This window comes from Pagrus pagrus (genome assembly GCF_965226575.1).
Source record: "Pagrus pagrus genome assembly, chromosome: 23".
NCBI lineage: Eukaryota > Metazoa > Chordata > Actinopteri > Spariformes > Sparidae > Pagrus > Pagrus pagrus.
In genome coordinates this window covers 10,816,789-10,842,610 of record NC_140205.1, presented here as the reverse complement: position 1 = coordinate 10,842,610, position 25,822 = coordinate 10,816,789, and the positions used below count along the sequence as shown (strand labels likewise).

The following is a 25,822-nucleotide window of genomic DNA, read 5'->3' as shown; positions in this document are numbered from 1 at the left end:
AACAAAAAACGTGTGAGTGCGTGTGAGAATCAATGGTGTCTGCCTCCACCTCCAGACAACTGACTAATGTTTTGTCAATTCATCTTCTGCACACACACACACACACACACACACACACACACACACACACACACACACACACACACACACACACACCTACGCCAGATGTGGGATGTATAGAGGAGAGAGGATGGTCAGAGGAGAGAAATTGGAAAAAGAAAAGAGGGAGACAGAAAGGAGACAAATGGAGGATTGACAACAGAGTGATTGAAAAAAAAAAGAAGGAAAGCTAGAGAGGATCGGAGAGTGTGCAATCAGAAACAAGATGGTGGGAATAGATTTAATTTGATGCTCCCTCTTTCGTGTGTGTGTGTGTGCGTGCTGACAGATTTGGTATTGCTTCAGTTGGGAGACTGGCTACAGAAAAACACACTCAGTAATTATCTAGAAAGAGCACCTGGGCACTGGGAATCTCATTATATTATAATCAGCCCTCCAACACACACACGGCGGAAGGAGGAAGGGATAGAAAGGGAAAGGAAAGGGAATCAGGAAAAAAAAGGAAGATGGCTGAGGGAAGAAGAGAAACACAAGATGAGAAGAAAAGACGAGAAACCTTTCAAGTTGCTAATGTGTTCGCTCGAGTGTTGTAAGGATTTGTGGATCAGACATGATATCTTATGTGGTATGACTCACAATCAAACTCAGGTTTTTTCAAAGAATAAATTGCTGTTGCCTCTACCCGACTTCCTTTCTTTCACACACTTTTATTTCAAAGGTCTTTATTTATAAAACTCTTCGCACCGTGTTGTGAAGCAGCGACGCAGCAGCGGTGACTGCAAAGTGATCAAAAACCACGAGGCACAAGAGACAGATCCCGGATATGAAGCGATATATAAACTGAAAATCTGATTCTCCTCTTTCGATCTGCGCTTTGATCTGTTGCAGTGGCAGACAATGACCAGTAAGAGGCAGCGTTTCCTCTCATCTGACTGACCAAAAAACATTCCTCTCCATTCCTTCCCTCTGCTGGGCTTCTTCTTCTTTCCTCTCCCCTCCTTTTCATCCCTCACAAACCACACTCACTGCTCACTATCACCTGTTTTTGCCAAACTGTGTTGCCTCTGCATGCGCACGCTCACCCTGCGCAAATGTGTGAGTCAGCAGTTGTGTGTGTGTGTGTGTGTGTGTGCACGCGGAGGACCACCCTGCTGATTTGAACAGCTTCATTCATTGCTGTGTTTTGACTGGCCGACAGTGACGGGGTGAAATGATTTACAATGGGTCAACACAGCGGGAGAGCGCAGGACACGCAGTCAACGCCCAAAACCCTGTCAGGCCATCTAAGGTAAAAGCGGCAGGAAGTAGGCAACTGTAAAAACATATGATTTTCTGTCACCTTTATGGTGTTTTAGAGATCTGAAGATCAAACCAAACCACATTCACTGACATGAAACAGAGGCCATATCAATATCTCATACTTGAGAAAGCAATTTTCGTTTGTTCAGTTGTTGAGAGTCTCTAGGCAAACATTGTTTTACAGAAAGTCCAGTGTTCTTACCCGATGGCAGAACAGAACCAAGGATCAGACCACCACAGATTGGGTCTCTTCCAAAGCATGCCATGATGCTGTCGGTCACACGGTGCTAGAGGCAAGTTTTTGAGCTGGACTTTAGGTGCTGTTGTTTTTGGGGAGAGCAAGCAACAACTTTAGCTGCCATACCGAATTATTAAAACACATATAAATTATAAAAATATTCGATTATCTGACCCATTTGTCATGTGGAACCAGCCCGGCTAGCTCAGTCGGTAGAGCATGAGACTCTTAATCTCAGGGTCGTGGGTTCGAGCCCCACGTTGGGCGAAGGTGTTTTAGTCTGAGGACTACTAAAGTGTTGTAGGCATGAAGCCATGTCTGGCAACAGTCCAGACATGTGGAGCACAGCTGAGAAGCTTCATGGTTTCAAACCTCATGTTGGACAATTAGGCCCAAATCCAGACGTGCACCCTGAGGCCTTCAGCCCAGAGCCCTCAAGGGGCCGAAGTGGAATAATATGTAATAGTTATAATTACAGCATCTTGTAGGATTTAGGTCTGTTATCTTACATTTTAAAATACACAGCCTCCTAATAAAAACAAAAAACAGAAGTACGAACGGAAACATATTCAGTCAGAGGTGTCAGAGAAAACGTTCCACATTGTTTCAAAAGGTAATCAGTGATTTAAGTAGAGAATCAGTTCTAGGAGAAAACGTTAGGAAGTGAATTCCACTTCTCAATTAGTTAAAACATTGCATATTGAATAAAGAAAGCGTCTTTCCATATTATCGCTTGTCTTTGTATTTTGTTTTAGGTTTACCTTGCAACCCAAAGTAACCCTGTGTTTAATGTTACAACCCTATGAACTTTCTCTTTGGCTAAATCTGCAGATATGCAGACTCACGGAAAGTTGCCATAAAGGGCTCAAAATGTCCACGAGAGAGCCCTCGTGCACTTAATGATCTGACTGTGCAACAGCCCCCAAAACCTTGCGGACTTAGCAGGAACACGCCTCAAAGGCTGTGAGTGTGGACATTGGGATTGGGGTTTAGTAATTTGGGGCCGGGGACAGGGTTCACAGTGTCCACTGTCACATAATCCCAGGACATGTTGCTGCCACGAAATCTGACCCATATTTGTGGTAAAACAGGCCCGGCTAGCTCAGTCGGTAGAGCATGAGACTCTTAATCTCAGGGTCGTGGGTTCGAGCCCCACGTTGGGCGATGATGTTTTCGAGAGGGCAAATTGAGAGTGATTGTCTCCTGCTAAACCTGATCCTTACTATCACCCTACCAGCACATAGTTATAGTTCATTCACAGTCCTACCAGCTTCAAGTATGCAAGTATGCTTTCAGACTAATGTCTCTGCACAACCACAAGAAAGACATAACATTCGCTGACTTCACTGTGCGCCGAGCACCAACTCATTCTGCATATGACGGGAACAACACTGGCAGCGTGATGACATTTTGAAGGTCTCCTCCAGACTGCAGTACAGACCCATAAACTGAACCTCTGGCTGTATTATGTTGAAATATTTACAACTGAAGCTCGCTCTGTTAAAGCAAGACCAGGAATGTTCGAGGGAAACACTGAAGACCAGCCGTAGTTTGTAGTGACACGTCTTATAATCGATGATTCAGGTTTTATTAAGACGTTCGTATTAGATTTGTGCGGAGAATGCAAAGTGAAGTTTACAGTGAGGCAGAAAGTCAGAAAGAGGGTTGAGGACAGAAGAGAATAGACTTACTGTTGTGAGCACAGCAAATAAGATTCTTGCCTCCATCTGTTTGAGTTTGTGTTCATCTATGTGTGTGTGTGTGTGTGTTAGACAGCTTTCCAGCCCAGTGCAGGTGTGCTGTTGATAGTTTTATCAGCGGTGGATCGGGGCTACTGAGAGTATGGGGGAGAGGAAAGGGGGGAGGAGGAGAGGAGAGAGAAAGGCTGCTTCTGTAATGATTTTGCTGTTTATATGGGCTTTTTCCATTCATACCCCTCTATAATACACAGCAGAGCCAAAACGCTGAATACATACCTGCCACATTATGTCACAACGTCATAGTTTCCCTCCAGTATTCGACATCCAGCGCTACATTTCTGACATGGTGCTGTGTTTGTGTGATGTTTGGGGCAAACTGGTGCTTCAAGACCTCTACAGAGCTTCATGTGAGAGTAGATTTAGAGAGTAGACTGTAGTTAGATTCACAGTGTGTAATAATTCCCAACAAAAGACTGAAAAAGCACGTTGTTAACAAGACGGACTACAGTTATAACTGTGCTGATTGTACCTTTATGTGCTCCAAACAGTCATACAGTATGTACATGAATATGGACCGTCAGGAGAGGATGTTGGCAATTCACAGTGGGTGTACTGTCACATAATCCCAGGACATGTTGCTGCTATACGGCGCTACAAGGCAGTTGTTAATGCAGAAACGAAATCAGACACATTTTTCTTTACAAACAAGCCCGGCTAGCTCAGTCGGTAGAGCATGAGACTCTTAATCTCAGGGTCGTGGGTTCGAGCCCCACGTTGGGCGATGGTGTTTTGAGGAAGGTTGTTCACCCATTGAGGTGAGGTTCTGCAACTACAACACAAGAGTGTCTGCAGCTGATTCATCCTGACTGATGTTAGAATAATAATTCAATATATACTATAACTGGAAGCGCCTTTCCATAGAGCAGAATGTAAAAATGTGCGTGAAACACTCATGAAAACTCTACACACCAAACACCTTTATGTTTTTCTCTGAAGTCACATTTCTGTTGTCATCATCAACCTGGAACACTGTATTTTATGTAAATTAGGTCAGCGGTCTGTAGGTCGTTTGACACAGCAGTGCTCAGTAATTCAGGCTCCTCCGGCCTGACGCGGTGTGTCCTGTGGCCTCTGGGTCTGTGACTGTGCCCTTGTACCAGCCGGCCGGATTTATAAAAGGCTTTCAGGCTCTATAAAGTGTCCAATAAACCACTTTTACTATTAGTGTAGGACACTGCTAGCATACAGCTGCTGACCGCTACCACTGACCATAGACACACACACAGACGCGCGCACACACACACACACACACACACACACACACAAGCTTACATGCTGACACACACATACAAAAGCAGGGACAGTCACATACTTCCTGGTCAGACAAATTTTGAGGGCTGCTGGAGTCAGGACCTCTGCCAAACTCCAACCCCATGTCACCCCACCCTGCCGCCCCGATGACATCACTGCATAGCCCTGAACCAACGGCCCAGAAAGGCCTAAAACACACACACACACACACACACACACACACACACACACACACACACGTGCAGGCGTTGAGAGTACAGAACACTCAGACACCGTAACGAATACCACAGGGTCACATTTAGGGTGCACACATACTTCATATGCAGAAATGCATAGACACACACACACACACACACACACACACACAGACAGACACACAGCTCTTGACCATAATGACCACTGCATGGCCACACTGCTCTGTTAACACACACACACACACACACACACACACACATACACACACAAATAGAGCAGCTGCTGTCTCGGAGTCCAGTAGTCAACATGTATTAGCATGATTTCAAGTGACTGAAACATTTGAGGGAATACTGTTCGTTGTTACACATTAAAACGGAAACTTTGTGCCCATGTACATGAATCTTGTCTTGATACTGTGTTATATGTGTACACCCAGTGTCTTGTTTTGTCTGACCAGCAGCCAAAAACCCAAACAGATTTCATTTATGATCATATAAATCAGAGTAGCAGAAAATCTTCACATTGTAGAAGAGCAAGTGGATGTTTGGAAATTCTGCTCCAAAGTTCCCAGTTAATTTTCTGCAGATATTTTAAATGTTTAATCTCCATGTTAGACATCAATACATCTGAAAACACCAATCACAAGCACACAGATACACACACAGACACACACTTGGAGTTTAAACCGACTTACACTGTTATGGGAGGAAATTCCCAGGATTCAAGTCCACCAATCAGACGCCAGCGTTTAAAACACTGGCTCTTCAACTGGAGAGCTTCAGAGACCATCCTCTTCAAATGGACCACCGTCTGTGTGTGTGTTTAGTCATTAGTGCTCCCAGTGGGCTAAAATACACACATGTTACACACTCATGTAACACATCCAGTGTTAAAGACCCCCCCTCCAAAACACTCAGCACACACATACACAGAAAAACACACATTCACACTCTTAATGCCGTCTCAGTGTCCCATTTGAGCCTGTTTTCATGCTGATTTCTCCACTTTTCCACTGAAATGTGTACTTAACGGTCACTTTAAGAGTGTTGCAAATCAGAAAGTACTCCCTCGTTTCCAGATGCATTGTGTCTGAACATATAGGACACACACTCAGACTTTTACAATAGACTCTTGAGTGACCTTGAGGATCCATTGACGCTTGCAGACAGCCCATCTTCTCAAATGTCTGGCGTGGAGACGCACACACACACACGCACTTACTCCCCTTCCCTAATTACTGAGTCCCAGGGGACCAGACACTCAAGCAGCACTTCAGTGTTTGCTTAAAGAAAAGGTCTTTCTCACCCGTTAGAGGGCAGACAGACAGACAGACAGACAGACAGACTGAGGAGAAGAGAAAAATAACACTGAGAAAATGCTCAGAATACAGATTTGATGACCCTGCTTCTTCTTAATTAGAAACAAATCATTATTTTGGGCAATGGCGTCTCTTTCTACACTTTTAACAACTTCTCAAACATAAACTGAGACAGCCACGAGCCAAAGACATTCCTCGGTTTATCTAATGGGTTCTGAAAAAGCAAAACAAGCCTCAAAACCATCTAATCTTTCAGCTAAAGTGCAACCAAATGTTCGTTTCTGCAAAACCACGGTTATGCTGAATATCACATTTCTTTATGTTGCAGCTTTACTTTTCTTTAGGTTCAATTTTGAATTGTATGTTGTGACGACGCTGTGCTTACGATCTGGTTAGGTGTAGGCACAAAAACCACTTGGTCAGGGTTAGGAGCAGATCATGTTTTGGCTTACCAGGTTCTGTCACCACAGACGTGCCTGGAAACTGTCCTGACGTTTCATCAAAAAACATCTGATGTTTTTGCAACTAACTTGGCTGGAAAAAGTCCTGACTTCTCATTAAAATATCCAGTTTTGTAACCACTAACACAGCTGGAAATTGTTCCGACTTCTGTCATAAATATTCTGTTACACGGTGAGAAAATATCCCGAGGCCTCCTTAAAAATATCTGGTTTTATAGTCATTAACACGACTGGAAAATATCTTGACTTCTCGTCGAAAATATACTGTTTCGTTACCACTAACACAACTGGAAATCATCCCGACGTCTCATCAAAAATAGCCAGCTTTTTTGCAACTAACACGGCTGGAAATATTCCTGACCTTGTGTCAGAAAAAAAATCTGGTTGTGTCGCTACTAACATGGAGAATGTCCTGACTTTTCATCAAAGATATCCTGTAATGACACCACCACCCCCTCCACCTCCCGACATGTAATGAATATGACCTTGATATAACGCATATTGCAGAAAGGTTGATATGAAACGAATGACACGCACAAATCTGTGGTTTGCAAACTCAATCCAACATGCAACAGGGGAGACAGGAAGTAAAGAAAGGACCAGAAACGTGAACAAAAGACAGAAAAGAAGAGAGAAAAGCTCACACGGCGCAGAGAGAAAGCTAATGTCATGGCTGAAACAGCGAGAGGAGAGGAGAGAAAGAACAGAAGTTGACTTGGGCAGACAGGGAGGGAGGAGGAAGAGAGATTATCTCTCTCTAATGGCTAACTTGTTGACAGCAACACTTTTCACCACCTCTATCTACACATCTAACATTACTATCTACCCTCCACACACACACACACATGCACACACACACACTTCCTCTCCTCTTGCAGGGTTTATCAGGCCCGGCTGTCAGTCTGCTCCACAGCTCAGGTGGGTTTCAGACTCTTTTTTTTTTTTTTTTTTAAAGTGGGAAAGCGAACCGGAGACGTCACCGCCAGAGACGACCTCAGCTCTCTGCTTTCAGCTCGTCTGCAGACGTCACATCACATGTTCAATCCGATTCTTTCACACGAAACTCACTTTTTGACGCTGATAATGATTTATTGTAAGTACATGCTGACTTTTTAGTGTCTTTTCCTGCTGGAAATGGGCTGAATTTCCTTTTTTATGAATGTTTTTGGCTTTTCGGAGAATAGCATTCCACTCTCAGTGATGTGGCTCAATAACACGAAGGAATCGATTTTAAAAACGATCCATGTTGTAACGTTTTAATGATGAGGCTGATCAGATTTCCTGTTGGTCCGCTAAAAGTATGCAGAAGTTCTAACAAAGAAAGTTAATCTCAGACACATTTCTAATTATTTACAGTACTTCCGTGGATCTTAAAGGAGTCTGTAAAATGACTGGGGTCAAAGTTCATTGTGTAGCCTTAATGGGTCTACGAGCTTGTGTGTTTACCACTAATATAATAACCACTTATAGCACGTATGTACATATGTAAGTAGGTAGGTAGTAAGTATAGTTTGTTTCATTAACTGCTCCTTTAAATGTATTTACATGATGGAATTTATACGGAAAAATCATTTTTATGCGTTGAAAAAACGAGCACTACGTAGTTTGGGGGATGAAATTTTAATCTGAAGAGAAAGATCTTCAATGACTGGTTTGTTTTTTACGCCTAAACAAACTAAATAAACAAACTCTCTTTGTTTTCACGACTCAATAAACAAACTGACCTTAAAGTACGACTGTTTCATACTGTTTATATTTGTATATCAGTTATGGAAAAGATAAATATTTCTCAAGTTTGTGTTATTACCTCATTAATATTGAAAATATAAAAAAATCTGAGTTTGAATTTCTTCTTCAAAACTACATCGCGCCCCTTTAAGTTATTACATCTTATAGTTCGTGTCATGTCTGTACTGATATCTTCACAATCCACCTCTCTATAGTGAAGAACATCCATGTATCTCCCCTGCTCAGGACGTCTTATAGTCTATTGTTCATTGCACTGCTGACCTCTGACCCTCTACTATCTGTAATCCTCCTCCTCCACTGACACCAATTCAAATTTGTGTTTATGAAACTTGTCGAAACTCAAAGTGAACTTGTGTCCGGAGCTGCAGTCAGACTCTGGACGCCTTCAGTTTCTAGCCCCAGATGAAGGCAGAGCGACTTCTCCATACTGAGAGAAACATTTGTGCAACATTTCGACCAAAAATAGTCCTGGTCTCCACCGCAAAGCGCGACGGCTGCCTTCATTTAGGCCGATGGGATTGGCAGATCTCACACACACACACACACACACACACACAGACACACGCACACTGCTTTTCACCACTGTCATTTGGGAGCCAAAGTCATGAAATGAGCCCATTCTGTAAGTAGACTGTGACAACGGAAACATTGTGGGGACAAAACGTCGACAAGTTCAACATGGAGCGAAGTCCAGAAAGCCAGTGGACCGAGTTTAAACCAAACTCTGACTTCAGATGTGTGCAGTGTTTCCTCTCCAGGGCGCGTAAAGCACCGACTGTTCAAGTTCAAATCTGTGCGTTTAAACCAAACAACTCCTGCAAACTTATTACAACTACCAGGACACATGATAAAGTCAAAGAAACTGACAGAAAATGTGACAAAAACACAATAAATCACACCTCTTAAATCCCCGTTACATGTTTACATTCCTGTTTTAATAACCTCCTTGTGAAGCTGAAAACTTATCTCCTAAAAATATTATAAAAATGAGTGTTTCTTACCTGGTCTGCTGTGCTCGGATCCAGTTGTTGCTCCGCTCTCCAGGAAAAAGTTTCTCCTCCCACCATCCGAAGCGCTCAAGTCCGAAAAGTGTGACTCTCAGCCCGGCTGCGAGGCTACAGACGGATCGGTGTTTTCTCTCTTAAACTGAAAGGGAACCCCCTCCTTCAATCAGCTCTCACCACAGCTGACAGCACAACAAATTCTTCCGAGTGTCACTTTTTGGACACTTCGCGGAGGAATCCCACACAAAAGTCCTTGCCTGGAGTCGCAAAAAAAAAAAAAAAAAAAAGTCGATTTATGTGAGTGTATAGAAGTGTAACGCAGCCTCCGGCGATCCGTGGACCTGTCAATGCGCAAGAAAAGTCCAAATTTGTCATGTGGGATTGTAGAAACAAGTCAGGAATGTGTGGCACACGCTCCTGGTTGTGCACAAGGCTGTGCGCGGTGTCCTCAGCAACAGGTGTCAGAAAGAAAGTGAGATTTCTTCACGGCCATCACAAGTTTCCAAACGCTCTCCAACTAATTACGCACGCAGGGGGAAGGCAGGAGAGGGGGAGGAGGAGGAGGTGGAGGAAGGAGGGAGGAGGGAGGGTGCACTCCAAGCGTTTTTACGCGTCGAGGAACACCAGCGAGAAGTTTGAGACACACGGAGAGGGAGAGGGGGTGAAACAAAAGAGCTGCAGAAGTTCACTGTGTGTCTGCGTTTGTACCGTGTGACGACTCTCCTCCTCTGTTCTCATGTGGAAACTATACCAGAGTGCCCACCGGCGAGAGAGAGGGAGGAGGGAGAGGGAGAGGAGGGGGAGAAAGTTGTTTTACGCACGAACAGAGGGAAAGAAAGGTGTGCCTCCGGACAATTTACCAGACAGGAGGGATGAAATGTTAGGTTAAAGAGTATGTCAGGAGTGGGATTTGAACCCACGCCTCCATCTGGAGACCAGAAGTCCCTTACAGCTCAGGAAGGAGTTGAACCTTGAGTCTGGCGCCTTAGACCGCTCGGCCATCCTGACAACTGATGACCGCAGTTCAACCAAACTCAGTCAAGATTGAACAGAAACTGTGAGAAAAAAATGTTGAATGTTGAATTTTTGGGGTTAATAGAGGAAACCAGTCTGTGTCAGGAGTGGGATTTGAACCCATCTGAAGATCAGAATTGGCTTTGCTCAGAGAGAAACAAAAACAAGTAACCACATTTTGTCTTCAAAACATACTTTTCCCTTTATTATTATGATTTTTCATGAGAGACCGTTTTTATTTCATGCATGTTCTGTTTTCTTGCGGATTATATGGTTATAAAGAGGATCACATGCTGCTGCTGCTGCGACCAATCTGTAATGAATGTCAGCTCACTCGTAGGAACAATGGAGGCTGGGTGAGTGTTCAAAAGATGCGTCGCCCAACGTGGGGCTCGAACCCACGACCCTGAGATTAAGAGTCTCATGCTCTACCGACTGAGCTAGCCGGGCTGTGCACACAGAGAAGATGGGTCATAACTGGTGGCCGCGCCTACACAAAAAGTGGACCTGTATTAACTCCATGAGACTAAGAATGAGAAGTGACTCTTCTCAAACACGTCATAAGTTTACTGAGAAAGAAGATTTCAGTGTTTCACAGCGGGGCGTCCTGACAACCAGCAAACATAATGTGGTGTGTTATCAGCTGGGTTATCTGAGTGTATGTCATCGTTTCTTCTCACCTGAATCACTGACTCATTGTTGTCCAGCATGTGTTTCTATCATTGTGCTCAGTCTGTGGGATGTTGGACGTACATGTCCATGTGATAAAACCTTCAGGTAAAAGTTGTGTCAGGAGTGGGATTTGAACCCACGCCTCCATCTGGAGACCAGAAGTCCCTTATTGCTCAGGAAGGAGTTGAACCTTGAGTCTGGCGCCTTAGACCGCTCGGCCATCCTGACATGCAAAAGCTATCAAAAACCAAATAGCTTTCAGTCATTTGTCCTCTCTTGTCTTTAAGGCACTTTTGTGAATTTTGATCTAAGTCCAGTGTCGGTCTCTCCTTTTATATTAACAAATTACCGCTTAAAATTTCCTCTTTTTTTCATTAGATTCAAAAAGGTGCTGATAGTGTACGAACATCGCTGCTCCACAGGGCCGTAATTATTATTTATTATCAGGAGGGACACATCCCCCAGTATTTAAATATGAGAGGTGCAAGAAATCGGTTTTCAAAGGTTGACTCCGTGGTTAAAGCCTTGCTGCTTCAGATCGTTTCCAAAAGGCCGAAAAAACATGTTTCTTTAACGCCAAACATTTGCTGACTGACAATCAGCTTGACACGTCTCACCTGTGGAGCTGACCGGTCTGTTACTGTAGCTTCTTGTACAGTTAATGATGCTGTTTTCATGACTTTGTTCAGTTTGTAGACGGCTGCATGTAGACATTCAGGGAGAACATGGAGGAAACCTGCAGATAAAACTTGTGTCAGGAGTGGGATTTGAACCCACGCCTCCATCTGGAGACCAGAAGTCCCTTGTTGCTCAGGAAGGAGTGAAACCTTGAGTCTGGCGCCTTAGACCGCTCGGCCATCCTGACAACTGGGAGCTGAATGAATCCAATCTGAGAAGAGCCTCTGCCATATTGGGTTTTTCTGCTAACGTTGGCTGGATTGTACAGAGGAGACGAGCATGGCTCTGAATCTTATCTGTCCCCGTCACATGGTGCGCCAGCCTGGGAGAATTTCTCTCTAAAAAGCAATAAAAGTCAGAGGAACGGACAGACGGACACCGGAGGGGAGGAAGATAAAGAAAACATCTTCGGTGTTGGTGAATGTTTGGACTGTCGGTGGCTAACAGCTTATTTTAGCAGCTCCGCTCCTCTCACATTGTTTTTATTTCCTCTCTAAAGTTTTTCCTACCGCTCACTGCCTCCTTCTGTCGCTCCCATCTTGCCAGTTTTCTCCATCCACTCCCCCCTCGTCCCTCCATTCATCCCACCTACAGTTCAGTAATTCATTTACTTTACAACCCATTTAAAGTCTGTGTGCAGAAAGTAAACATCCAAAACCAACAAGCAACAAGTCCATGCCTCCAGACCACAACTGAAATCATTAATTATTAAGCTTGAAAACATGTAATATGGACCGTTTTAAGTCGAGCTGCTGTTTGTTTTGGTCTCGGCCCTCCTTCTCCTCTCCTCTCTCCTCTCTTTTCTCTCTCTCTCCATCATCCTCTCCTCCTTTTTTCTTCTCAGTCATGTGTGATGTGATGTGTGATGATTGAAACCACATCTACCCGAAGCCAACGCAAGCCCTCCCCACTTCCTCTGCAGTCACTCACTTTTTTTATTCCTCCTCCCGGTCTCTCATGCGTCCCAGTCCTCCATGCACAGAGTCTATATGGAAAGACTGTAAGTGGATATGTTTTACTGCCGCACACATGTCCAAGCGTTATCTCCAGGGCATCTGTGATTTCTGTGTTGTGAAACGGCCGTATCAGCGGGATCTTATCAACGCTCAGTCTCTGCAAAGAAAGGTGTGCATGTGTGTGTGTGTGTGTAGTGTGTGTGTGAGAGAGAGAGAGACCTCAGTGAAAGTAATAATGCTGTAATAATACTCCTCTAATTATTTAAAGTATGTCAGTACATACATAAGGAAACTGTGAATGTTAAACTCTCTATCATTAGAACATTATTTCTTAATCCTAGCAGGATTTTACTGTTGTTTTTGGTCGAGACATAGTTTATTTGAAACAGATTTGTATATTAATTATTATTTTCATCACAGATCAATCAGCTGATTAATTTCTACAGTAATCGTTCGATTGTTTGGTTGGTAGAAATTCTGAAAATAGCGCAGGGTGTCGTCAGAATTACCCAGAACTCAGAGTGACACCTTCACAATGCTTGTTCAGGAAAGTTTTAAGAAAAAAGTATCAAATCTTCACATTTGTGAAGCTGGAACCATGATTTATTTAGCTTTTTTCCCCCCTGTTAATTGACTTATTGATTAAACAACTAATGGTTTCAGCTGCACTTGAATAAACTGTCTGGTAGTTATCACAAAAATAAAGTAAATAAAACCTCTTTTTGTAAGATTTGTATGAAAAAAATCTAAATTTGAAAAGTAACTCAAGCTGTCAAATGTAGTGGAGTATAAAGTACAATATTTCCCTCTGAAATGTAGCGAAGAAGTAAAAAGTGGCATGAACAGAAAAGACTCAAGTAAACCACAAGTACCCCAAAACTGTACTTTAAACGGAAACAGTCAACTTTCCCCTCCTGCCGCTAAAACAACTGGATCTCTTTCCGTTTCCCTCTGAGTAGCAACTACCAACAAAACAGGACAGAACATAAGTTTATTCATCATTTTGTCTTTAATGGAGACGTGAAAGCAGACAGAAATGGTGCCAAGTCATCAGTCAGCCTCCATTTTCTAAAGAGATTTCGCACCTGGTGGACGACAAGACAGCATCCTGACAGTGATGTTTATAGTAAACGTAACAACACAGAGAGTGTTGTTACATTTACTTTATAATGACATGCTTACAGTAATGTTTTCGAGCTGTGTAACAGTAAACTCAAATCAAGATGATTTAGTCAGCGAAGTCAGCGAAGTATCAGCAGGTGAGCATGTAGTAAAATCAATGGTCCGTAGTATCCAGCTGTGATCCAGAGGAAGCAGAAGATTCAGGTTTAATTTGACTTTTTAAGCCCCAACTTGTTCTAGTTCCACTTTCTCCTCTTCTTCCAGGACATTTTCAAGATGTTTAAAACAACAATATGTAACATTCTGGAGAGCGATAGTTGATTGTTGAGTCGCGTTGGATTGACGTGGGACCCAATCCACCGAAACATCAGTTTTTTCAACAATAAACTGTGTTTCTTTTTGCTTTAAATGACCAAGACTTAATAAAAGGGGAATGTTTAGTAGACCCGTATGTCTTAAATTAAATTATATATAAATATGTTCCTGTCTGACACATATTCTCACTGTTTGAACTGTAAACTTCTCATACTTCTTGTTCTGACACAGCTAAAAGAATCCGAGCTACAGCAGAGACAAGAAGATGAAATGATGTCTGCTGCTCAGCGGGTCGTGTCTCCGCTCCTCTCTCCCTACCTCGCTCTCCTTCTCCATCACATAAATCAGGGAGTCATACATGCGTATCTCTTCCTCCTCCTCTTTCTCGCTCCGTTCATCCCTTCTGTCTCCCTCCGCTGCCTTTTATTAGGACAGTAGATGGGGAAAGCAGAACCGATCCGATCTACGCAAACCCAGGTACTGACACGCGCACAAAGCGTTGCCATATGTGAAGGTAAACAGCGGCGCATATGTTCCGTTTACAGACTGTCGAGGAGTCGCTTCCCTCAGTGAGTCTGGTGTGTTTTATTGTGCGAGGAAACAGAGCGACCCGAATAACCCGATGATGTTTTGAAAATTCTTCACAGGGGAGGTCAGAGGTCAGGGCAGGGTCGAGGTTCAAGGTCAGTGAGCCGGGTGGGTCTGTTAGAGCGGATTTTCTAGTTGGATGAGCGCTGAGCTGTTGCCATATGCAAGATGCAAACACTGATGAAGTGTGTGTGTGTGTGTGTGTGTGTGTGTGTGTCTCAGGCGCTTTCTAAAATTTCATGCGTCCTTGTGTGTTAATCTGCAGCAGATGAGTATAAATGTAGTTTCTAACACATGCTCAGTTTCATATCTTCAGATGTTTCATCATCTTCACCGGTAACTAGTGAGCAGTAGTGAAAAGTAACTAAGTACGTTCAGGTACTTGTACTTTCAAGTGTTTCCGATTTATGCAACTTTATACTTTTACTCCACGACACCTCAGAGGGAAATGTTATACCTTTGTACTTCGTTATAGCTTCAGTTACTAGTTACTGGGTTCCCAGACCTTCTTAAACATCAAATTCAAGGACATTTCAAAGACATTCCAGGAGAAATTATCTCAAATTCAAGGACCCACCAGAGCGTAGTTTGAAACATGGGTCAAGGTGATTGACTGTTAGAACAACAGTGAGTAATAGCAGGCTTTACAGAAGCCTGAGGTTGAGGCTTCATACTGTGAGCACACTAAGTACATTTACTCAAGTACTGTACTTGAGTACAATTCTGAGGTACTTGTAGTTTACTTGAGTATTTCCATTTTCTGCTACTTCATACTTCCATTTCGCTACATTTTGGAGGCAAATGTTGTACTTTTTACTCACATTTATTTGATACCTTTAGTTACTCATTACTTTGGACGTTGCGTTGGTCAACCCATAATGTACAGTACATACATACATTTAAATATATGTAGAATTTACTTTTACTTGTACTTTTGATACTTAAGTACATTTAATATCAGATACTTTAAGACCTTTACTCAAGTACTCTTCTATTATACTAAGTAAGTAATATTTTCACACAACATCTTTACTCAATTATGAGTTTTGGGTACTTTATTTCAATGATCGGTGTTTTTTTTCCTTTCTAAAATGTCTTGACTTTCCCTCAAATTCAACAACTTTCAAGATTTTAAGGACCTTTGGGAACCCTCAGATTAAATACCCACCCTGCACTGAAAACCACGTACCTCCACATTCAGTGTTTTGTGTGTGTGTGTGTGTGTGTGTGTGTGTGTGTGTTCGTTTATGGTTTGAGTAAATTCTTTCACTTAAGCTAAATAAACCATTTAAAAAACCCTCCTGGATTAGCTGGAAAACCATTGCAAAACAGAAAACAGGCTGTCTTTCTGAGTTAATGAAACTTTTAGAATGCAGCAGCCAAAAACATCAGAAACAGCAGGGAAACACTGACGGGGACAACTTCGCTGCACAATCAGTACTTTTACTTTTGGTACTTTAAGTCATTTAGCCTATAATACTTGTAGTTTGCTTACTATTACTAAGGATTTGAATACTTCTGCTTCTGCTATTTAGTACCAAAAATTGTTACTAAACAGGCCGAGTTTAAAACTGTCAGCGCCGTTAATCTGATTCTGGCCCGTTGGAAACATCGCATCTGTGGACGGGTTGTTGGACATTAAAGACAATAGTAATGGTGTGGTTGGACTGTGTGTGTGTGTGGTAAGAGAGAGTGGAACAGGATGAGGCCTGTGGTATGGAATAATGTCATTTTTGTGGGCGGATAGGAAAATAAACCACCAGTGACGAGATAAGAAGCACAGTTTAGTGTCAATGTGAAAGAGGGAGTTAGAGAGAGCAAAGGAAAGGAGGGGGAGGAAAGGTCAGAGAAGTGAGGAAATGAAACAGAAAGAAAGATGTTCCGAGCTCTGTCTTCTTCATTACTACTCAGAATTATGTTTATTTACTTTTAATGACTTTTCCTAACTTTCTTTTTTTTTTGCTTCTTGTGAAAAGCTGGAGATTTCCTCCACTTTACCAACCTTTAAAAAACCCTTCAAAAGAAACTATAAGTCAGAAAAATCACCATTTGGTCGACACAGGTGCTGAACTCGGATAGATGAAATAACAGAATCCTTTCACAATAAAATAAAGACAAATCCGTATTTTATTCCATTCTCTCATTCCCATTTTCAATCCACAGCAGAGTCTCGGTGAGTCCCAGTCGTCACCAATCCCAAATGACAAAACATTATCAGTATAAAACAGACAACAAAATACTGGATTTACAACACCGGCTCATATCTGACGGAGTCTCATTCCAAAACAAGAACCGTTTCCCAAGTGTCGCACAAACTCTTCACGATCGTTAAAGCTTTTTTTTTTTTTCAGGCTGAAAAACAGACACGTTTTGGAACGAGACTCCACATGATGGTGTGAAATCAGATGTGAGTGTTCAGTCTTAAATCTGCATCTTCAGGCTTTGTGTCCACCAGGGAGTCCTTTTCAGGGAGCGGTGCCAAACAGTTGCATGTGGCCGCTCACGTCTTCAGCACTCACTACAGACCAAGACTAAATAATACAAAGAAAAACACTAGAGGAGCTTTCGATTGAGACAATTTGAACCTCTAGTGCTCCGTGCTGTAAGCGTTTAAGATCGTGCCGTAGGGAAACATGCATCAGAGTGTCATTTCCACTGTAAACCACAAGAAACTGATTCGGAGAAAACGTTCCCGGTGGACACAGAACCTCATGTGGGTGCGATATACGTTCCCAATAACAGTCTCCTGCTTTATGGAACAAATCTGTGGGAACTTTCAAATCACAAAAAAAAAACGAAGAAGAGTTTGACACATTATGCAACAACCAATACATGACAATATTTTCAATGGAACTAGATTAGTGTTTTATATATATTACCAAAGGCAAAAAAATATAGAGCAATTATTTCATATTCCCTCCCTCCCGAGAAAAAACACAGAAACAGAAGATGTTTCAATAAGGGAAACGATTGTCACAGAAGGATAAGTGAGGAAACTCACCATAACTGAAACACAAAACATCTACACTGCTGTGTTCTAATAAAGGGAGTATTGCGAGATTTTTTATTGTACTTCGTGCCTCTCATCAATCAGAAAAGAAAAAACTAGATGAAAGTGTCGTGTTCCCCTGACGAAAGCTGTGTTCCTGTTAATTAAAACTCTCTCTATACAATTTACACAACTATGAGGAGATTACTGCTGAAAGAGACTGCAAGTTGGGACGTTTCATCAGATATCAGGCAGAGAAAATACAAGCAATGGGGAAAAAAATAGGAACTAGAAGTTAAAAAGATAGCAGCAAATGATGTAAAGAATAAAAGGCAGCTGAAATAAACACACTTTTGTATCTGAACCAATCAGACGATGTGGTAACAGCATGTAAGTCTGGCATCAGAAACAACCTGGCAACCTCAACTCACTCTCACCTTTTTTAGACAGTTTGAGAATCTTTCTCCCTCCGTATAATACATCAAGTCACGACTGAAAATCCAGCTGCTCATTGCCTGGAAGGACACAAGATGGCCGCGGTGAAGTGGTCGCAGGCTGGGTTCCTTCTGTTTCGGAGTAGTCGGGAAAATACGTGCTTAACGTCTTGACGAACATCAACTATTTCCAATTAACTTGCATGCCTACAAAGCACCTTGAACTGAAAAGTGAACGATATTTCCCTCAGCTGGCACTGTTTGTTCAAAATGATAGCGACTAAAGACACAGTGGAAGATTATTTTCTGCATTTTTCATTTTTTTTTGTAGATCCCCTTTTTGTGAAAATGAGATGAGTGAAGGTGGAAGAGAAAGTCGTCATCCTCATGTTTGTGTGTCTGGGGGCTTTCTGACTTCTGATGTTGATGTCTGACGGCGAGCTAATTCATGTACGCGCGCCAGCTTATCGATGTGTGTGCGATTGATTTGTCAGCAGCTGTCCTCCAGCGCGTTGACGACTTGTTCCAAAATGTCGGGGCATCGGTCGGCGATCTGCTGCAGGACCTGGTTGGCGTACTCCTGGAGCTCCGCCCCCTCCCTCTCGCACTGCGCTAACTCCGCCTCCAGCTGAGAGAAACAAAGACAGAAAGAGTGGAGAGATTTTAGACATTTTGTTCACCAAATACCAGTTTGATGCTAAGCTAACTGACAAGTATGAGTGGTAGCAATCTCCTCATCAAACTCATTGGCACAATATGTCAACAAAATCTAATCCTTTAGGTTCCACGTCACGAGAAAGAGAAGCCAGACAAAGAAGAGACATGAAGTAAAGATAAAAGTGTTTTTAAATCCGATATCAGTCGAGTACACAAGCACAGGCATAAAGAACAAACTATTCTCACAGCTCCATTGAGGATCAAGGAGCATGTTTAAAGTGACACACACACACACACACACACACATGCACGCACACATATCAGACTGTAATCTGAAAACACCACAGTGTAGTCCTTTCTGCCCGTACAGAGTGGAACATTTCTGTGCGAGAGCGCTGATGTTATTTTCTTTGGCTGCTGTCGAGCTGAGACGTCAAACCTAACTGACTTAATGACCAATACATCTGTATCAATAAGAGCGCCGCTCAAACAGTCATGTAACACAAGCCCACATTTGTGTCGGTGTGCGTGTGTGCGTGTGTACGTGTGTGTGTGTGTGTGAGGCCTAGGTCAGATATTGGCAAAAATAAATCCTCGTTAAGTCTTAACCTCTTCCCTCTGCTTTCATCTCTTAGCCAGCAAACCTCAGTGGCATTTTATATTCCAGTGGCTTTATTCATGTGTAAAACTGCAGTAAGTAATAATACTGTTAATGATTAATGAAATCTGCACGATAAATCACATATAAATGCAGCCCCTTATCCATATATTATGTTGTTGTACTGTTTATTGGCGAGTATGTGATCATTTCTTTTACAATGTTCTTAATATACAGTGACTGGTACGGTTTTCACACTTTTAGTACTTGAGGCAGGGGATTACAGATTTGTAATAAAAAGGCTGAATTTGAAAGACGTGGACCTGGCAAGCAGGGTCTAATGAGAAGCGTTATCAAGTTGCATTTTGGGAAATGCACGATATGTTGTGGAGCCTGGCCCACGCAAGGGAATAAAAGTCAGGATATCATGAATCTGCTCATTCCTTTTTAACAATCTGCCTCTTAAAAACGCTCCAACTTTATGGAAGTGCAACGCTTTGGTTTGTTAATATCAATATGGTCATTTTATAGTGATAATTACACAAAGTTGTCAATATAGTGCTTGTTTTTTAAGCAATAAAACTGTTTAATTTACTGAACTATCAAGAGAAGACTGAAGAGAGATTACAGATGAGGGCAACGACTTAATGAACAGGAGAAAGAGAGAGAAAATGGCTAAGGTATGGGAGGCAATGAGGCTCTACCACTGCGTCCTTACCTGTGCAAGTGTGTGTGTCTGCTACCAAACCTGAGCTCCGTCTATCATCACTGTCTACGCTCTCTTAATTGATCACCTGCAATATTTATCATCTGTATCCACGAGGCCCAAACATCCTCTGGCCAAAATCCTCATTAGTGTGAAGCACATGTCCTACGGGTAACTTTATGTGTGTTTGCAGGCAATTCAACTTAACGTCTTTGCATTTTAGCCGCAATCCCCCAGAAAAACACGGCAGTAAAGATAAAGGCTGTAAGACGACTGAGAAGAGATAAATGGTTTAGTATGTGTCGGCCGTCTTCTGCCCTCTGACTCACGCAGCCTTGACCTACACCAGAGACAGACACCTGCAAAGGTGTTTAAAAGTCAAGATTAAATAGGTCAAACACACACAGCGCCAAAACTAACGTGAATGAATATACAAAATATGAGAAATACTGCCATGAAATTAAGATACTGGACTGTCTGCATATAAAGTTTTAATAAGGGAATTAATAAGGGATAATGGCTTTTATCTGGATTCACCTCAATCAACATATTTAATGAAAATCAATCAATCATCCCTTAATGGTTTCTGTTCTAAAAATACTATAGCACTCTAATTTGGTTAATTACACGGGTTGCTGCTTGTGTCCATGTAGTGCTACTACGTCCAACTACAGAATAACACATGACATTGTGCTACTATTGTAAACAGCAGCATTCAGTGGCTACAGGAGGTGTACAACCTTGAAATGTTTTAATTTGGGACTGGAACTGCATGTTCTTGAAGTGTTTTACTAAATCCAGGGCTGATATCTCTAAACATAGCAACACTGTAGGAAACAGTTTTAGAAATTACATTCTCTGGAAAATGATATATATTGGAACGATGAATTATTGGCCCAATAACTGGAATTTTATATTGGCTATTTATTGGTATCAGTGAAAGTGTAGCTGATAGATAGAGCCAATTATACAAAGCCAAACGACATCAAACTGCTGCACCTGGCTACAGCCAAACACGTCATCTCCTATTGGGACGGACATCTTCGCCTTTCTTACCCTAAATGTGAACTAAAGGTTTGGAACTCCTTTTTGAAATAGAAAAATGTGAAATTATTGTTCTTTCATATTGTATCAGTCACGAGAAGTAGATAATTATTGGTATTGAGTATCATGCATCCCTAGGTTTTAGACATAAGCCCATAATGGTTCCCAAAAATGTTTGGATTGGGATCTCTTAAAGTTGACCAGTGTTTTCTTGCATTTCAAGGTCATTTGTGCAAGCAGCTTACCAGGAACCAAATCTCAGTTTAATTTTAGGTGGTCAGCTCTAGTGGCCATGTTAATAATAACGGGAGCAAAGGAGGAAGTCAGATTACAGAGTATAAAGAGCAACAAAATCCACATAAGGAGGAGGTCGGGGTAGATGGACGGTGGAAACAAAGGATCTTTCTCCACGGAGACCTCTGTTTGTGTCCCACAAGTTAGAGGTGTGTTATTTAAACCTACAGTTTAACCCAAACCATGACCCTGTAGGTGCCTAAACCTCACCACATCTTTCTGGTACAACTGTCGCTGGTACTCTCAAACAGTCATATTGACAAATCACTTGTATAACTTGGGTTCCCTTCTTACAGACTGAACACAAATGAATCATTTGAATGTTTTTTTTTTTCAACCTAAAAGAAGTAAAACTGATGAGGCATAAGAAATCATTTCAAATATACGCTGTGCAACAGTTGTTTAAATTCTTTCCCTCTTCCACTCTTCATCTTGCAACCAATTGAGAACCATCGATCTAAAACACTTCTTTGGCGGTGAAATCAAAGGTTAAAACTCACGGTGCAGTCAGTGGCTGGTCAGACTGATGACATGTTTAAAACCTGGCCGACTGCTTACCCTTAACGCACTTTATTGCATCCTTAAAATACGACTACAACTGCTGTAACATGGTGAGAAAAACTGTTCTCATAACTGATATGAACGATGGCCAAAACTAGAAAAATAAGCCCCATAACTTAATCCTCCCCATGTTGCCCAGCAATAAACCTCCTCTGTTGCTACGTTCACTCTATGGCTCATTTATGGCCTTGGAGAAATTAAATATAAACAATGTTGGATGATACAGTTTCCAGCTATGAGGTATAAGTTTGGATGATGTGGTTCTGAGCTCCCATGGATCACTTCTCATGCAATCACAGTGTGTGGTCAGAGAGAAGTACAGATGAAATAATGAGTGTGGGCAGAGAGTTTGGTGTTGCCAGATTCATAACTTCTGTAAGTGTGTTTGACTGCTAGTGTTTGTGTCAGGTTACATGTGTGAGTGTGTGTTTAGGTGATGCATTAGTGTAAGTGTAGTGATACAGTGGTTTGGTTGTTTGACATGACAGGTGTGTGTGAGTGCGCCGCGTGAGGCTCACGTGTACGTTGCGAGCTCAAGTTATGATTTAGTGAGTGACAGAGAGGATTGTGGGAGGCAGAAAGATAGAGGTAAGAAGTGAGACACGTATATGTGTGTGTGTGTGTGTGTGAGAGAGAGAGAGAGACAGAGAGAGGGTTTGTTGAAGATGATTTTTACTGCAGCCATTAAAGCTCCATTATCGTGATGGATCATTATCTGCCTTATCGGGGGCCTGGAGACACACACACACACACACACACACACACACACACACACACACACACACAGAAACAAAGTCGAAGTTTCACACTGGCACAAACACGTACACGTAGGTTATCAGCCTGAGAATGAGGATGAGGGTAGATGCGTGTGTGTGTGTGTGTGTGTGTGTGTACAATGACCCCTTGACACACATTGCAGGGCTTGAACCTCTTTGCGGAGGAATGCTAATGTTTTCTAAAGAAACCATAACTCAGCAGAGAGAGATAGAGACGGAGAGATTAACAGAGAGAGGGAAAAGAGCAGCAAACGACAAACGGGTGGAGAGATGGTGAATGAGAGAGAGAGAGCACAAATATATGATCTAACTGGCATGGAGTGCATTAGCCCGTCGTTGTGCAGGTCAGCTGCCTGGTGCAGCAACACTTCTCAGAAAGTTACATTTTTTCAGTTATAGATGAACGAGAGGTCAGAGGTCTGTCTTTTATCAGTAAACTGTCTCCGTCCACTTCACGGCCGCGCACTTTAAACAGTTAACTTCACCTTGTTTTGACCGGTTTAGGGGAAATTATGTTCTATGAATCATGAGGTCCAATCCCATGTCTCTATAGATCAGGGCTGCTCACAGTGAGGCCCACTGACCCACTTCCACAAACTATCGTACTGCATATGTAATGGTAACGCCTCGAGCTGTTAAGTTATATAGCAAATTTATGAATCAAGGAATTTTGAGAGCCAACGACAAAAACTTGGATCAGACATTTTAATGGTGAACCTGAATTTTATCAATGCAAAGAAGCCATTTTTATCTCAAATATGTCATGATTGAAATTTAAGTCATGGACCAAGGAAGAGCTTTGGAGTTTTGGCTGATGGACGCAAACAGACTGAAGTATTTCTACTCTGTCACTGTCACTTGAAGCAAGGACATCTGTTGTTGTTGTTGTTGTTGTTGTTGTTGTTGTAGGGTCTTCATCTGTCAAGTCATCCCTCATTTGCAGTTGTCAGGATGGCCGAGTGGTCTAAGGCGCCAGACTCAAGAGTTGACTCCTTCCTGAGCAAAGGGACTTCTGGTCTCCAAATGGAGGCGTGGGTTCAAATCCCACTTCTGACAGATCTTTTTTTTTTTTTTCCTGTCGGTTTCATCCCTGTAGCTCGATGATTAATTATAACATTTTTTCATCTATATACTTTTGGTGTGCAGAATGAGAAGAGTCGACCCCGGGGTTTTCGGCGGTCTTCTACATGGAGCAGACGTAGGTCCCGTCAGCTCCCGTTTCTTTTCAATTATTTTATGCACTTATTCACCTATAGTTGATCTAGTTGGACGTGATACGGTCAAACAGTCGACGGTCTCTTCAAACCTACTAATTTATAGCTCCAGCGGCCAGGAAAAAGCATATAGAGCGAAAAGAAAAATAACCCACAGTTAAGCTAACAAGCTAACTAACGAGGCAAGATGGCGACAGACGGTGGTCAACTCACAGCTGAACTTCTCCGTGAAGAACTCCGGCTCTCCCGTGAAGCTATCCTGACAGATTTCAGAGCAGAAATGTCCTCCCTCCACAAGGAGTTGAGGCAAGAAATCGAAGCCATACGGTCAGAGACATCAACAAGCCTTCACGGGCTGCGCTATGAGATGGGAGAGGACATGAATAAACTTCGGCAGGAGCAAGCCCAGATGGTCACCGAACAAACCGACATGGCATCCAGCCTCACCGACGCTCAAGACCGCATTCAGCAACTGGAGCGCCTTGAGGAATCAAACACGAAAGAGCTGAAACGACTGAAGGAGAAATGTTTTGATCTCGAAAGCCGGAGTCGCCGCCAAAACTTGAGATTTGTCGGCATCCCGGAGGGAGCTGAAGGTGCTAGCCCTACAAAGTTCATGACGGAGCTAATTCCTGAAGTTCTGGGTGCCGAGAACTTTCCCTCCCCGGTGGAGATAGACCGAGCCCATCGCTCACTTGGGCCGAAACCGAAAAAAGGAGCACGACCAAGAGCATTCATCGTTCGGCTGCATTATTATGCACAAAAAGAGAAAATCGTGGGTCTCGCTAAAGGCAAGAGCCCCCTCACCTACCGGGGCACACCGATACATATCTACCCAGACCTGCCGGCTGAGGTGAGCAAGCTCCGGGCTACTTTCAATGGGATAAAGGCAAAGCTCCGGGAAGCGAAGATCGACTACAGCCTCTACTACCCGGCGGTTCTCGCTCTCAACCTGAATGGCGTCCGGCATACTTTCAACTCCCCACAAGCAGCTGAAGATTTTTATAAGGCGAAGTTATTCCCGCAGCAGGAGGGATGACTCCTCTCTCCCGTTTTTTCACCGGCGGCGGCTCGGACTATAACCTGAGATAAACAGCGGCTGGACTTTCACGAGACTGGCGGTCTGCAGACAGTGTTTTTGTTCACCTTTTTTTATTTTTGAACTGCAGACGCTGCTAATAACTGTCATCCACCTGGAATAGCCAGCGGTAAGACTGTAACCTCTCCATCACTCAGTACTGGTACCCGGTAAGGAGTTTTGGACTAAATCGTTATAATGTTACCCTTCTGGCAAAGTTGTCTCTTCAGAGTTAATCCTGGTTCATTATTAGTAACAGCATTTTGAAGATTAGGTGTGTTCTTTCCTACCATATTTGAATCTATTTTTGTGAAGTGTTTTGGGGGTAGCAATGACTTGAAGGCTGTAAGGAAAAAAGGAAGGAGAAAAAAAAAAAAAGTGCAACATTTATTTCTAAGTTAAAGGGAGCTAAACCTAGTTGGTTTAAGCTGAGTAATTCAGCATCCCGGTGCAGTAGCACCATGTTAGAGTTGAGAATAATGTGGGTTTTGTACACCTTTCAGTTGGGGAAAGGTATGGGAGGGAGGGTGGGTTTATCTTTGTGTGTGTCGTTCATTTGTTGTTATGGCAGTTGCAGTTTTACTTCTGTATTGTGTAATGTGGCTATGTTGGTTTGTCTGGGGTCAAAAGGGGATGGCTGGTGCAGTTAACACTGGGGAAAGCCTAGTTCAGTTTGCCACCTGGAATGCAAAAGGACTAAATAGCGCAGTAAAGAGAAGTAGAGTTTTAACACATCTCAAAAAATTAAAGGTGGACATAGTGTTTCTTCAGGAGACCCACTTGAGAAATCA

General features: G+C 42.6%; 2 protein-coding genes across 8 annotated transcripts in view; both read right to left on the bottom strand.

Moving 5' to 3' along the window:
* wnt5b (wingless-type MMTV integration site family, member 5b) overlaps positions 1-9,867 on the bottom strand; it is an 82,990-nt gene extending 73,123 nt beyond the window's left edge. The window contains exon 1 of one of the 2 annotated variants that reach the window (XM_084345402.1): positions 9,333-9,867. In XM_084345402.1, the coding sequence (XP_084201528.1) occupies positions 9,333-9,398 (66 nt within the window). In that variant the 5' untranslated portion in view covers positions 9,399-9,867. The remainder of the gene's footprint in view (positions 1-9,332) is intronic. The other variant, XM_084345403.1, reaches the window with a different exon arrangement.
* A 6,922-nt stretch (positions 9,868-16,789) lies between these two features.
* Positions 16,790-25,822, bottom strand: part of LOC311252680 (ELKS/Rab6-interacting/CAST family member 1-like) — a 136,168-nt gene continuing 127,135 nt past the window's right edge. For all 6 annotated transcript variants that reach the window (XM_084346054.1, XM_084346057.1, XM_084346058.1 and 3 more), the window contains one exon: positions 16,790-18,731. In XM_084346054.1, coding sequence (XP_084202180.1) covers positions 18,594-18,731 — 138 coding nt within the window. In that variant the 3' untranslated portion in view covers positions 16,790-18,593. The remainder of the gene's footprint in view (positions 18,732-25,822) is intronic.